Source organism: Arvicanthis niloticus, chromosome 18 (assembly GCF_011762505.2).
Source record: "Arvicanthis niloticus isolate mArvNil1 chromosome 18, mArvNil1.pat.X, whole genome shotgun sequence".
Lineage (NCBI taxonomy): Eukaryota > Metazoa > Chordata > Mammalia > Rodentia > Muridae > Arvicanthis > Arvicanthis niloticus.
Window position 1 is genome coordinate 50,961,334 of NC_047675.1, and position 15,002 is coordinate 50,976,335.

General features: G+C 47.6%; 1 protein-coding gene across 2 annotated transcripts in view; it reads left to right on the forward strand.

Annotated features, from left to right (window-relative positions):
* The window catches only part of Disc1 (DISC1 scaffold protein), a 215,724-nt gene extending 201,049 nt beyond the window's left edge, over positions 1-14,675 (forward strand). Inside the window, exons 12-14 of one of the 2 annotated variants that reach the window (XM_034522637.2) lie at positions 746-863; positions 10,594-10,733; positions 11,261-14,675. In XM_034522637.2, coding sequence (XP_034378528.2) covers positions 746-863; positions 10,594-10,730 — 255 coding nt within the window. In that variant the 3' untranslated portion in view covers positions 10,731-10,733; positions 11,261-14,675. Of the gene's footprint in view, positions 1-745; positions 1,144-10,593; positions 10,734-11,260 lie in introns of those variants that run through there. The other variant, XM_076916049.1, reaches the window with a different exon arrangement.
* The last annotated feature ends 327 nt before the right edge of the window (positions 14,676-15,002 follow it).

Sequence of the window (15,002 nt, forward strand, 5' to 3'; positions counted from 1 at the left end):
GATAGGTGAGTCACCAGGGCTCTCCTGATAGCCGGCCTAGCCCAACCAGACCAATGAGAGACACTGCCTCAATAAACAAACAAACAAACAAACAAAAAACCCAAGGTAGATGGCACCCGAGCATGGCTGAGGTTGTCCTCTGGTGTCCGCACATGGACACACACGGGTGTGCATACCCCATATGCAAATATACCTATACACACATGACCATGCACACTCTCATGCACACACAAGAATGAATGAATACATGTAAGTAAATAAATAAACAAATAAATAAATAAATTGCCTTCAGAGTCTGGCTGTCAGGGGCTTGAGTCTGGTTTCCAAACAAATTCTGAGTACCCTGTTAAATTCCAGCACCCTTAAACAAATATTCCTCTGTCCTCCTCTGCAAGCCCAGTCTTCCTGGAGATAACCTCTGCCCAGCTTGCTACCATTTTTTATCGTGTTGTGAACTGTCTGAAAATTCAGCTGGACAAATCCGTCTGGGGAGCCTCCATGCTAAAGTCAGGCTTTGAACAGACTGGGTAAGGCAGGGACCCTCGGCCTGTGTGCACACAGCTTATTCTTCAGTTATAACTTGAACTTGGTTCCTGCACTCTCAAGAGCGGCCTCCCAGAGAAGCAGTATTTCCTTTCTGTTTCCCACTGAGGCCCAGAAGCCAGGATTGCTGCCCACGCATTCTGACTGCACACATAGCATGTCCTGTAGCTGACTGACGCATCTTCTCTCATTCTCTGACCAGGAATCTCACATCGTTTCTGCTGAAGTTGGAGAAAAGTGTGAAGCCATAGGCGTGAGGCTCCTGCACCTGGAAGATCAGCTTCACGGGGCCATGCACAGTCATGACGAAGCCCTCTTTCATATCCTTTCCATCTTTCGAGAATTGCTTTGCAAAAGGAAATCCAAAACACATAGCGCTTTCCCATGCCCCAGCAGATGAAGGCGACTGGATGATGATGTTATCTGTAGCCTGGCATCTGTTAGCCACAGAGTCTGGACAGCACCGCGTGAGACCAAGGCCAAATGGAGACTTTGGAGGGTGTGAGGACGGGTTTGTGTAGCATAGAAGAACCAGAAAGAAACAAAGCAATTTTACTGGCTCACCTCCTTAAGGTCCTTTTCAATACCAAGAGTTCTAAAGCCTTCTCTGAAGTCCTTTGTCCTGCCTTCTGCAGGTCATTAGAGAGTGGGGTATAAAAACTAACCCTTAGTGGGTGCCTTCTTTCTGATATCTAACACATACGCATGGTTAGGCTTCACAGAGTCCTCCTTGGTTCTGATAATCATATTTTCTTGCACTAAACTCACTATCCTATGCCACACAACAGACACCTACATCAAAGCAACACACAGGCTCACTTGTGTGTGCAACAAGAAGCAGGCATCTCTGGCAATGTGTGCATGACCTTTGTCACTGGGGAGCTCTTTGGAAGAGTGTGGGTAGGTTCTGTCCTAGTTTTATTTCTAGAGGCTGTGATAAAACACCCTGACCAAAAACAACTTAGGGGAGGGAGTCCAGGATGCAGTATGCAGTTGCTCCAGGAAGCAGGAGAAGGAGGTGGCGTGTGAGTAGATCACCTAAACTTGAACTCTTCCAAGGGACATGGTGTCTATGAAATAGGACAGTGATTGATTATTACCAGGTAATAACACAGAGCCAAAGACTGTGATAGTGGTGGGTTTTGTCCCAGGTCTGGCGGTGTGGGGAGGGCTTGGGATAGCTGAGCGAGGTCTGGCTCATGTTCTAGATCATGATGGGAGAGCGTGGCACCTGATGATGCCATCTACGGTGATGGGAATTTGTGGTGTGGCTTCTTGCATCTTTAGTGGCAAATCTCAGGAAGTAGAGATTTCAGGCCAGAAATAGACCAGGATTAGAACCCTTGGGACCTGTCTCAGTTAGGGTTTTACTGCTGTGAGCAGACACCATGACCAAAGCAATTCTTATAAGGACATTTAATTTGGGATGGCTTACAGGTTCAGAGGTTCAGTCCATTGTCATCAGGCTGGGAGCATAGAAGGATCCAGGCAGGCATGGTGCAGGAGGAGCTGAGAATTCTACATCTTCATCTGCTGGCCTCTATGAGAAGACTGACTTCCAGCCAGCCCATGCCCACAGACACACCTACTCCAAGGCCACACCTCCTAATAGTGCCACTCCCTGGGCCAAGTATATACAAACCATCACAGGACCCATCTTTAATGACTTGCTTACACCAGTCAGGAGCCACCTCTTAAAGGTTTCACAACCCCACCAAACAGCACTACCACTGAGAACAAATGTTCAAGCCCTTGAGCCTATCCAGGGTACTGAGTCAGCCCCTCCTTAGATAACATCTACATCACAACACACATTTATCCCAGCTTTCCTCCAAAATCCAGGCTGTGTTCCCTGTCACCGAGCGAGAATAGTATACAGAGTATGTCTTTAATCTGAAGTAGCACTTGGATTCCAGTATGACAATGGGCCCAAGACAGGAAGCCGTGTTCACAATGCTCGGTGGGGTTCCATAACAAACAAAAGATGTTGTTTCATATTAGAATTTATCAAGGCATCCAAATAGGCTGCAGGAATCCCCTAGCCAAGCTCTGGCTGGTGTGTGTTTTTGTTTGTGATCAAAGGCACAATGCTGAGTGCAGCTGAAAGGAAAAGCTCGCAACTAATAACACAGAAGAGCAGCGCGCAGTGAGGGTGGTGTCTTGCTTGATTCTGTTAAGCGCCCAGCCAGAACCCACTGCGCATGTGTAGCAGATGATTCGGTTTTTAATCCAACTCCACACTGGAATGTGCTGACGTAAACCCACCGGGGACACCTTTCTGGAGGACTTGAGTCTCAAATGCTGTGGCTGCCCATTCTTCCCGGGTTAGGGCCTTATCGTAAGCCACACATCTGCAGGAGCAAAGCAGGTGGTGTACCAGCGTGCCATACACAGAGGGGCGGGCTGGGGACAGGCAGTATGGCAGGGGCTTCTAAACCTTCTGAACAGTTCTTGCAGTCTGCCAGTGTCAGAGCTACAGCAGCCTGCTGGGTGGGAGAGGAAGGCTGGGCTGGCAGATCTGAGGATGGAGAACAGGTTGCTTCTTTGTCCGCCTGGCAGGCTTCCTGAGTTACAGGCATTGTGAACAACTCAAACCATCAACCGAGGTGACTGCTCGGTTAACTGGGAGAGCAGGCAGTGGGGAGGGGAGTGTGGTGCCTCTGGGGAGAGGATGGAGACGGGACTTCACACTAGGCATGCTGGGGATCCATTAGCAGTGGTCTGAACCTGAGGTATGATTTCACAGGTTCTGGATTCTAATTAGCAGCTCCATTCCAAAATCCCCTTTGAGTTTGTGTAACTGTTTCTCCACGTTCAGAATGCTTCCATTGGAAAGCTTTTAGGCTCGGTGAATTGTTAAGCAGGGTTTTCCCCCTCCTTTCTTTCTCCTTTGACTTCCATAGCTCACTATAGGAGGAAAGGAAGCACATGGTATCCTGGCATCTTTCAAAGCCCCAGGCAGTTCTGCCAATCTCTGCTGAGTCATGGATGAGCAAGGACCAGGCTGATTCTATTTACATGCTATGTGCATCCCTGTCCAGGAGCCTCTTGGGAGCCTATTCTCTCTGCTCATTGGGAATGCACGGTGCCCAGTTGATTCGTCTTGCTAGTCTTGATGGCATGCAGAGACTAAATGTATCCAGGTTCATGAATAAACTCTACAGCCCCAAAGGGCTCCTGTCTGGTTCCACTTTCCAGTGTGTAGCCTGAAGAGGCCAAGGTACCAGAGCTGAGGGGCGACTGCCCTGTCTCCTTGGAAATGCTCTTTTGCTTCTAAAACCAAAGAGCAGGACGTCTGTGAAGATCTTCAGTGGGAGAGTGCAGGGCCAGGCAGGCTGCTTTCTGAAGCGCCTTCATGCTCAGCTGATGGAGGGTGGCAGCCATGTGCTTCCTTCCCCCTTCTGCCGAAGTCTGGGTACAAAAAGTTGGAGCAGACAATGTGTGCAGAGCAGGATGGCACTGCTGCCGTGGGACACTGTGTGAATTTAACATGAGGTTGGTGACACAGTCTATCTGTGCACGGAGGTCCCTTTGTCACCAGTGGTAAAGGGCTGGGTCAGGTGTCTCCAGGTCCTTGGTGTCTTACTCAAAGCATCAAAATTAATAGATACAGGTTTACAGAAGTAGCAAGAGTGCTTTCTTCACAGAAAGGCAATAGCGCAGGCTGGAAAATGTGTGTTCAAGGATGACAGCAGACATCATGAGTGTGGGTCCACAAGGGGCCTGATGGTCATCTCAGGGTTCCTTCTGTGGGGATCAAGAGGGGGTATTCGGTTTCTAAGGATGTAGCTTGTGTTCTCTATTTTAACCTTCATGGTTTAAGTTGTATATCCATCTCTCTCATCTCTTCTCACAATGCATCTGATGTCAATCATATGCATGCCAGATTATGCATAGGCCTGCAATGGAAAATAGGGGATTCTCCCTGAAAGTGCACTTTTGAGGACACAGTTTGCTTTATTGTACCTGCATCTAAAACCAGTCTAGGCCCTCCTACTGGGATAATTGTTAAGGAAATGAGAAACTGGTTTTATTTTTCAGAGAGGGCAGTGCCTGCAGCTCCAGGCAGGTGGGGGTTCTAGGTTGGTAATAGATTGTTGGGTACATTATATGCATAGCACGTGCAGGTGAGAGTCCTAGAACATTGCTAGAAGAAAGCTGTATACACAGCCCAAGCCAAGCGGAGTCCCAGGTTGCTAAATGATTCCCTATGCTTGCCTACTTCCTGGATATGGATAGGGTTTTTCTCCTGACTGGTCAGTTTTCTGCTGTAGTCCACATTGGCAACAGAGGATCATGTATTGCCTTAAACCCCAAGCTGCATGGGAGAGTGAGGCAAGAGGTTTTCAGGTTCAAGGCTAGCCTTAGCAGCTTTCTGAGATTCTGTCTCAAAATAAAATATAAAAAGAGAGTTGGGACTCCTAATTTTCAGAGGTGGGGGGTGGGGTGGGAGGGGCCATGTGGAGGAGAGACTGGGAGGTGCTTTGATCAGGATATAAAATAAATAAATAAATAAATTGATGGGAAAATACAACAAAAAGAAGAGCTGGGGTTGTAACTCAGTGGTCAAATGCTTGCTTAGAATGCAAAGCCATGGGTTCAGTTCCCAGTACCCCCTTACCCCCCAAAACATAGCAGTGTAAAGTAGACCAGTTCAGGTGACTTGAGGGCCTACTATGTGCATGTGTACATCTTTGTGTATATGTGCACATGGAGGTCAGAGGTTGGTATCAGGTGTCTTCTTCAATTGCTCTCAACTTTTTTAGGACAAGGACTTTCACTGATCCTGGGGACTGCCACTTCAGCTAGCCTGGCTGGCTAACCACTCTTAGGAATCACCCTGTCTCTACCTCCTCGGGTGACATATGCCACGCTGCCTGGCTTTTTTTGTAGGTGGTGGAACTGAGGTCTCCATGCTTGCACATCCAGCGTTTACCAACTGAGGTATCTTTCCAGCCATGAAGACCCCTTGTACTTTTACTAACCTGTCAAAATGGCTGCTAGGAACCCACATCGAACGAAGGTGAAGCATTCCATTCCTAACATATAATCCATAAAAAATGTTCTGGCCTTTGCCAATAGCTACCCTCCCGGATAGTGTGGCTTGACCACTGCATCCCAATGGTCTAAAGGCTCACACCTAGTCAAAAACAACATAGACATTTCAACAAATCAGCTGCTTGCCTTGTGAGTGCTGTAACCTGAGGAACACATATGGCCTTGGGTTCCCGAAGTAGTTGGAAGACAGACATCTGACTGTCTGTCTTCTTGATGCTGTGGTCATTGATTGAACGCTTTGCTTAGACACTCCAGATGCCTGACAGTGCTCTGGGGGACTCTGAACCCAGCTGTTTAGATTCTATGAGACTCACATGCCAGCTTGGGGACTTGTTCTTGCATGGATGCAGTCAGTTCTATAGGGGTTGGATTTCTTCCACACTTTGACAGAAACCAAGGTGTGCCAATGGACCCAACCTGGAGCTTGCTGTATTCCTGATGCTGAAACCTAATGGCAGCCTTGCTCCAGTGCATAGCAGCCTGGAGATCCTTTGAGGCTGAGGCTGGAGCTTAGTTGGTAACATACTTGCCCAGAATACACAAGGTTCTGAGTTTGGTTCTTGACACTCAGAAGACTGCATAGGTGGTTTGCACCTCTGATCCTAGTCCATAGAGGCAGAAGCAGGAGGGTCAGAAGCTCAGGGGCAGTCTCAGCTTCGTGGTGAGTTTGAAGCTAGGGATGGTTGAGATCCTGTGTCCAAAAAAAAAAAAAAGAAAAGAAAAGAAAAAGAAGAGGAAAAAGAAGAAGGAGAAAAAGGAGGAAAAAAGGAGGAAGAGGAGGAGGAGGGAAGGGAAGGGAGAGGAAGGGAAGGGAAGGGAAGGGGAAGGGGAAAAAGGGGAAGGGGAAAAAAGGGAAGGAGAAAAAGGGGAAGGGGAAAAGGGAAGGGGAAAAAAGGAGAAGGGGAAAAAGGGGAAAGGTGAAAAAAGGGAAAGGGGAAAAAGGGGGAAGGGGAAAAAAGGGGAAGGGAAAAAAGGGAAAGGGGAAAAAAGGGGGAAGGGGAAAAAAGGGAAAGGGGAAAAAAGGGGGAAGGGGAAAAAGGGGAAAGGGAAAAAGGGAAAGGGAAGGGAATGGAAGGGAAAGAAAAAGACAGGACAAAGAAAAGGGGGAGGGGAAAGGAGATGATCCTGGTTAGAGATTATATATATATATATATATATATATATATATATATATATATATATATATATATATATATATGACAATGTTACAGAAATACTTTTTCAAGTGCATGGTTTAGTGTGGCCCCAAGTCCACATCTCTAGCGTCGACCTCTGAACAGCAACATCAGTGAGACAATGTTACAGATTCATGGTTTTGTGTGCGCCCCAAGCACACAGCTCTAGCCTCCACCTCTAAACAGCAACTCAGCCCATTTCCCGTTTCTCTGGTGGTACTTTGTAGCTTCACCTTTACTGAGTCCAAAGTTGAATCCTCACGCTCAGCTTAGCGGTACAATCCTGCAAGGCTGACCTGAGTTACATGGCAAGAGACAGTTTCCAAACAAAACAGCCATCCAGTCCTCTATTCCTTCCCTTCCCCCACCCACCATCCCGGAGGCTTCTCTCAGCACGAGGCAGCCTGCTTTCTCAATTCTTTGCTCAGATTGGTTATCAGGGAGATATTCTCAGCACCTTTTCCCATTAGAGTCCTCTGCCTTTCTCACCCTCGCAGCCATGGCCCTGAGCTCCTCATTAGTCTCTCTGTCCCTTCAGCGATCCTTTGTGGGGCAGCCAGAGCACCTGGCTGGATCTCCAGGGCTGCCATCTCTCTGGAACTCTCAGCATGGCCAACGGGCCATCCACATGACTTTGTGTTGGCTCTCTGTTCCCCTCTCAGGTGTTTAGACCCCACCAAGAGCCAATTCTGGGCTGCTGGAGGCAAAGGGGGACACCCAACACCCAGTAGAGGTAAAGCAACAGCCAATCTTTTAAATGAGAGAAGAAAAGAGAGAATTCCTGTCTGCACACTCCTTTCTCCCAAGCGTAGAGTGAGACACAGTTGTGAGGTTTTCTCTGACCTGCAGATGGATTTAAAGCGTGATGTGCATGCATGAGCATCTGAGAGGCATGGGAAACTTAAGTGTCTACCTTCTAAGGCCACTGTCTGGAAGATACCACATTGTGTCCTCCTGAAATAGATAAATGGCTTATCTCTGGAGTATTTCTTCCAAAACTATTTCATAGAACTGCTCTGTAACTGCCTGCCCCACCCCACTCCCAGTTCCATGTTTTATTCTGGACTCTTCATTTCAGCACAGGTCAACCATTTTACACACATACACACACACACACACACAGAGAGAGAGAGAGAGAGAGAGAGAGAGAGAGAGAGAGAGAGAGAGAGAGAGAGAGAAAGGGCATGAACTTTTGTAAATATAAGCATGATGTTTTAAAAGATTTGGTTTTTGTTTTTAAGTGTGTGTGTGTGTGTGTGTGTGTGTGTGTGTGTGTGTGTGTGTGTCTGGGTATGTGCACATGAGGTCTAGGTACCTGTAGAGGTCAGAAAGGGTGTAACATCCCTGAATCTGGAGTTGCAAGTGACTCCAGGATGTGTGTGCTGGGAACTAAACTGGAGAGTCTCCTGCAGGATCTCTCTGCAAATTCTCTCTTGAATTGCAAATTTCTGCAAATGCTCTCAGCTGCTGGGCCATCTCTCAAGCCCCTATGAATGTGATTTTAATTGTGTTAGTGATTCTTATGCCAAAGGCTTTATAAATGATGTTTTCAGGCATTGTGCTGGGAAATAAGCCATAAACCTCATGGTGCCTTACAAAAGGCATTCTCTCTCTCTCTCTCTCTCTCTCTCTCTCTCTCTCTCCCCCTCTCCCTCTCCCTCTCCCTCTCCCTCTCCCTCTCCCTCTCCCTCTCCCTCTCCCTCTCCCTCTCTCTCTCTCTCTCTCTCTCACACACACACACACAGAGGCTCACATGCATACATAAATGCACACACACATACACACACAGGCTCACATGCATACACACACACGCGCACACACACACACACACACATACACACACACACATATATACGAGCAACCTTAGACTCTGCCTCTGTGGACTAAGCTATGAGGGTCTGTATCTTACAGATGGGACAATTAAGTACATATGATGTGATTTTTCCAGCTTCCCAGGAGACTTGCATTCTCAGATCCCATCTTACTGACTCTTCGGTACAATAATGGAAATTATTATGTGTGAAACTGATGTGTTAATTTAATTTTATAATTTAGTCTTTTCCTCTGGTGACTTTTCTCTGTCTTTAGCCTTTTTTTAGTTTGCTCTGTGGTCCCAGAAGTTTCTGAGTGTCACTTTTTGGCTTCATGACACATTCCCTGTAAGACTCTGTCATCACTTGGCAGAGTCTAAAGTGCCGTGTGAGCCCAGACCAGTGTCAAAGGTAATCAGAGCCCAGGCCATCATCAGGACCACTGTGTACTCTGCTTGCCCCTTACAAGAGACCAGACCTGTGACAAATTGCAGTTTGGTGTTCCATCTGGGACACAATTTTGGCTTGTGTGAAGTCACATGACTCCCTCTCTTCCCCCTAGAGATCATGAGATCTTTCCTGAGGTCTGGAGGAATGGAGGAAAAAAAAGACCTTTCTACAATAAAATGCAAAGGCACTCTCTTCACTGGAGTCCTTCCTCTCTTACACTGCACATGCTGCTCTTGTTCCCTTCAGGTTCAGGCAAAGATGGCAGCCATCCTGGGAGTGCATGTACATCATGCTGAAACTTCCAGAAGATAAAAAGTACCTAACGTGTTCTAGGGTGAATTGGCACATGTGTTTAGGAAAGGCTCATTTGCATAATTCCTAAGCTCCCTGGGAGTTCTTTATTCTAAAAAAACGATTAGGAGAATTTTTATTAATTAGACCCCACAGGTGTGGCTCTCTTTGGACCCTGTGTCGACACTGAACATGTGGAGAACAGCATTGCAGTGCAGGTGGCCTGTGGCCTGCTTGGTCTCTGCTCTTTTCCCAAACCCAGCTTCCTCCATGTCTGACCCCATGGTGGCTTGACCCCACTTGAAGACTTTAGCATAGTTAGGCACTATCAACTTGTTTCTCCTTTCCTGTTGTCTCTACTGGATGAGGCTGCGTTCTTTGGTGTCTCAACCCAACTCTTGGTGTTTTGACAGTGGCCCAAAAGGAGGAGGCAGAGGCTCTGGTTATGTGGGGACAGAAAGACTACTGTTGGTTAAGTGTTTTGCTTGAACGTCTACAGAAGTGATTTCTTGGGAGCCCTTATCTGTCCTGTGTTATCATTTGCTGACTTCTTGGTGGCTGTTTTCTTCCCAGAGGAAACCACTTTACAGATTAGGAGATTAATAGCCCATGTATGCAAGAGGAAACAAATCCACCAACCCAGCAGGGGAAGAGCCTTTTATTCTACATTGGACAAATGGCTACAGCTGGAACCCAGGGTGGGGTGGAATCCAAAGTTACCCATTCAGAAGAAACAGAGCTTTAAAGAGCTTTGTACTAGGGACTGGAGTGACCCTCATGAGCAGGGACCACAGTCCCTGACTGAGCCAGCAGGCTCATAAGGTCAAGAGTGTGTACACTTGATGTTGAGGGTCCCTCTTACAGTGGCCCCGGATGCTAGGTTTCCTGAGGAGACTCTGATCTCAAGCACCTTTCCTTTCCAATCAGAGAGAACACTTGGATATGATAGTTGTCCACCCAGAATGGGGACTGAGGAGTTCTGTGGCCACACTGTCCCACCTCACTGAGAGTCAGTGAGATGGGTTAGACATCTATTTTGGCTTGGTGGCTGGGTCTTTCTTCAAAGTTTTAAAACTAACGTTATAACGTTAATAACCTTGGAAATTTATGTCAGTGCTTAGTCACTAGAGCCTGGGAGGGTGTGAAGTTGCGATTCAAATGTCAGTGTCCGCCTGCTGTCCGAAGGCTGGCTTGCTCTCTTACAGGCCCAGTGGGGGCTGCGGGGAGCTGGATCCTCTCCTTGCATGCTCCTTAACAATGTTTACAGTCTCTCCAGGGGGAACTCCAGATGGTGAAGGAAACACTGCAGGCCATGATTCTGCAGCTCCAGCCAACAAAAGAGGCCGGAGGAGAAGCCTCAGCTTCCTGTTCCACAGCTGGCACTCAGGAAGCCGAGGCCTGAGGTGTGAGTGTGGAGTGGGGGCTGGGAAGGGGCGGGCCACATGGCATCAGGGTGGAGTGGGGGCTGGGCAGGGGTGGGCCACATGGCATCAGGGTGGACTGGAGGCTGGGATGGAGATAGACCACATGTTGTCAGTATAGAGTTGGGGAGATGGAGATGGACCACCACATCAGCAGAATTACTCTGACACAGCTACTCCCCTGCATCCACACATGTGTCTGGACCAATTCTACAACACAGAGCCTTACTGTGCTCCAGTGGGAAAGCGCCCCATGCTTTATCACAGACGGAGATAGGAAGTGACTTAAAACTTATCTCCCATTGTCACTAGAGGTTCCTATCCCATGTCATGATGGGAGCATCTGGCACAGGAGCTGACTGCCATTCCATCTTGGACCCCACTGGACAAACTTGCCCAGCTGGGTGAACTCTCCTGGAATTTGTCTCTTTTTCTTACTACCGTTTTTTTGTTTTGTTTTGTGTTTTTTTTTGTTTGTTTGTTTTTTGGTTTTTTTTGCTTTCTGCTTCAGCCTGGCCTTTCTCCGTTCAAAACCAAACCTGAGGTGTCCACTGTACCTGTCGGGGTCCTTCTGCAGGCATTCCAGCGCCAGGAGTCCACAAACCTCAGAGTCTGTGCAGGTCCTTAGCTTGCCAGGCCACTTCCTCTGGGGGCTCTGCAGTCTCAGAAGATGTCTACAGGGTGCCTCAGCAAGGTGCAGCTTTTATGTTCTCCAGCAATGACTGCAGCTCAGAATCATCACCACTACCACCACCACTACCAGTGCCTGCTGCTGCATTAGGTCATTCTGAGATTCTGGCCAATGAGGTGGAAAGCGAGTGTGGGTACAGGAGGGGACAATGGACACAGTTGAGCCTCTACAGTTCCTTCTTCGTCTCCAGGGAATTACAGTGTGGGCGGAGCCTAAAGAGCAGTGTCTATTCACTGAGGCAATGTGGACTCAAGACGGGCAGCTCACTGCTCCATAACGGTAGGTTCCTGTGGATTGCTCCTTGGGTGCAGCTGAGGCTCCTGCTGAGGTGGCTGCAGGCAGGTTGTTCAAGCTGGCTGAAGAGACAAACTAAGAAAGAATGTCAAGGTAGTTTACTGTTGCTGTGAAAAACTACCTGACAAAAACAACTTTGAAGGTAGGAAGAAAAGGAAGGAAGGAAGGAAGGAAGGAAGGAAGGAAGGAAGGACAGAAGGTGGGTAGATGGTGGTTTATCTGGGCTCCTGGTTTGAGGCTACAGTCTATCACAGTAGGAAATGGGTGGTGGCAGGACAGTGAGGCAGTTGTTCACACCGTGTCCTCAGCCAGGAAGCAGAGAGATCAACACTGCTTCAATCTCTTCCCCCTTTCCATTCAGTACAAAGTCTCAGCCCATGAGAGGCTGTCCCTCCCCCACACCTTTGCAGTGGGTCTCCCTCAATCAAGTGTCTTCGCAAACACCCTTATGGACATACTTGAAGTTTTGCCTTCTAGGTGACTCTGAGCCCAGTCAAGTTGATAATGACGATGCATTACCACAGGAAGAGGGTACCTCAGAGATGTAAGTCTATATGAGACCGTGGCGTCATAACTCCTGCTTGAGTGTCAACTCAGCTAGCCACCCCGTAAGAGGGCTGGTACGATGAAGTCCACCAGCTTCCATCTAGCCCCAATATTCCCAAGCCTAATAGACTTCAGATTTCTTCACTTGAAGCTTTTCATTCCCTCAGTCTTGGGGGACATTATGCTGTACCCTCTGGGATGATGCCGGTGTACCTGTATTTTGGAGACCAAACCCAACATTCTTCCGTTGAGCTCAGCATAGTTTGCCTGGGAAGACCTCTCTTTCTCTAAGATGCTCTGCTCACATTTGTAGGTCTGGGGATGGACACACTCTTGCCTCCCTTGGGGCCCATGGGTCCAGCTTTTAACTCTTCCTAATCTGGAAGATGCCTGGTCATTCCCTAAGCCTTCCATGCTGAGACTCACTTTGCCCTTAGTTGAAGAGAAGCCTGCTCACAGCCTTCCTGCCGTGTGTTATCCAAACAATTTCGAGGACACATTTTGTATATTTGAATAAGGAGTATGTTTACTTTGTTTCCAGACTCCATGTTTTGATAATGAATCACATTCCTGAGTCATTTATAACCGTGCCTCTAAAAGTCCAGTGAAGCAGTCACATGGCACCCGGATCCCCCAAATCCTTGGTGTAATTTTAGTGAAGCAAACTTGAAGTCAAGATCACCCCACCCTCTGTTGCCAAGAACCTTCCTAACTCTGGCACCTTCAAAGGAAGCTTCCAGGCATGAGTCACCTGACTGTCACTACCAGCCTGGGTGTTTTATGTTGTTGGGGCACCACTGTAGCTCTCTGTGAGCTCATGAAGCATTTGAAAGTCTAAGGAGCTGAGAAATCCCCGGGGGGGGGGGGGTCTCAGGGGAAGGGACAACTGAGAGTACCCAGTGTCTGGTTGGTTGAATGGCACTTCAGTCATGAGTTGTCCCACATCTGTCATTCTCTGGTCTTGGAGTGCCATCCAGGTTCAGTGTTGAAGGCTGGTGTCTCCTGGGACCACATAACCATCCCATGACAACCTTCCTTTCATTAGCTACTTGGGCCCTAGGAGATCCAGGACTTGTGGATCCCCAACTCTATGGCAGGCAGGTTTTTACAGGGCCACATAAAAATACTTCAGAGATGTTTGGGCCTGAGTTTAGACTGGTATGAGAGGACTAAGCCCCCAGCAAAGGTATGTGCTGAGAGGGGACACAGTGTCAGTCTTGTCTGTGACAACAGCACACACATGTATCTTATAAATAAGCTCTATTTTCTTTATCCATTCGCATGTCGAAAGGCCGATTTCATAATCTGTCTGTCACTGTGATGTTCTGCAAGGGGAGTGAGGGTGGAGGCTTGAGAATCTTCATTACCTCATCATCACCAGGTCTAGCTCCTGAAACTTTACAGCATTGATCAATCCCTGAATCAGGTTAATATGTCACAATTGATTCTAGTCCTGCTTGGTAACAAGGCTACTTCTCACCCCAGGAGCGCTTGTGGATGGGCACCACGCTGAGCCCTTCACAATCAGTCCTGCAACCATACCTCTGCCTGAGGAGAGTGCTCCCCACAGAGGAGAGTACTCCCCACAGAGAGTGCTCCACACAGAGGAGAGTGCTCCACACAGAGTACTCCACACAGAGGAGAGTGCTCCACGCAGAGAGTGCTCCACACAGAGGAGAGTGATCATGGGCCTCAGGATGGCCAAGTCCTCTTTCTAAGCCTCAGAGTTGGTTCAAAGGAGGGTCCTGGGATCCTGACCCCCACAGGCAGCTGTTCCTAAGCAGCGGTCTTTCTAAAGTGCCTTTGATGTCCTCTTCGTATTTTTGAGCTGTGAAACTCATCCACCAGCTAAAACCCTGGGATTCTGCCTGAGGGCAAGTCACTGAGCTCGGGGTCCCCTCATCCCCAGCAAACTGTACTGTGCAGCCTGGGCTCTGGTTGGCTATAGAAACCCCAGGCTCTATCCACTGTCCTGGCCCAGCCTTTCCCAGTCACTCCAAAGATCATTCCAGGGGGTGCCACTTACAGCCTCATACTGGGTGGGTTCTCTAGAAACTTTCTATGTATCTGGTGTTTCTCAAAACATGTTTGTTTACTATGGGCAACGTGAACAACATGCATGTACATGTTCATGGGCTGTGGTTAACAGCAACCACATACATGTTGGTCAGCACCCTTTTGTGTACATAATTGACGTTTAATTTTAATACCACTGTTTTATTTAATCTTTGATTTTGTCATGTAAGTTATTGCTTTATTAAGTGAGGACATTCTGTGAAATAAAAACTGATACCCAAGCCGTGGTGCTCCATGAGGTCATTTGGTATTCTGGAACATAGATAATAGGAGGGGGTCAGATTGGTTACCTCACCAATCTGTGACAAGACAATTAGATAATTGTATGTTTGCTTAGACAAAGTACTTGCAATAAAGTTCCATTGTAAGATCATGTACATGTTTATATATTTAGATGCCAACAAATCAGAAAAACCTGTCCCTAAGACATGAAGAGACACCCAGTCATCTAGTTTACCCTGAGCAAGTTGGTTATAATTCATTACATACAAAGATTATATATAATATATATAAGAGATATACACACAAAAATGAATTTTCACAGAACTGTGACAATGGATTTCGTTAGTTTGAGACCCAATCTCATGTCTCTCAGGCTGGCCTTGAATTCATTATATATCAGAGGATGACCTTGAACTTCTGATCC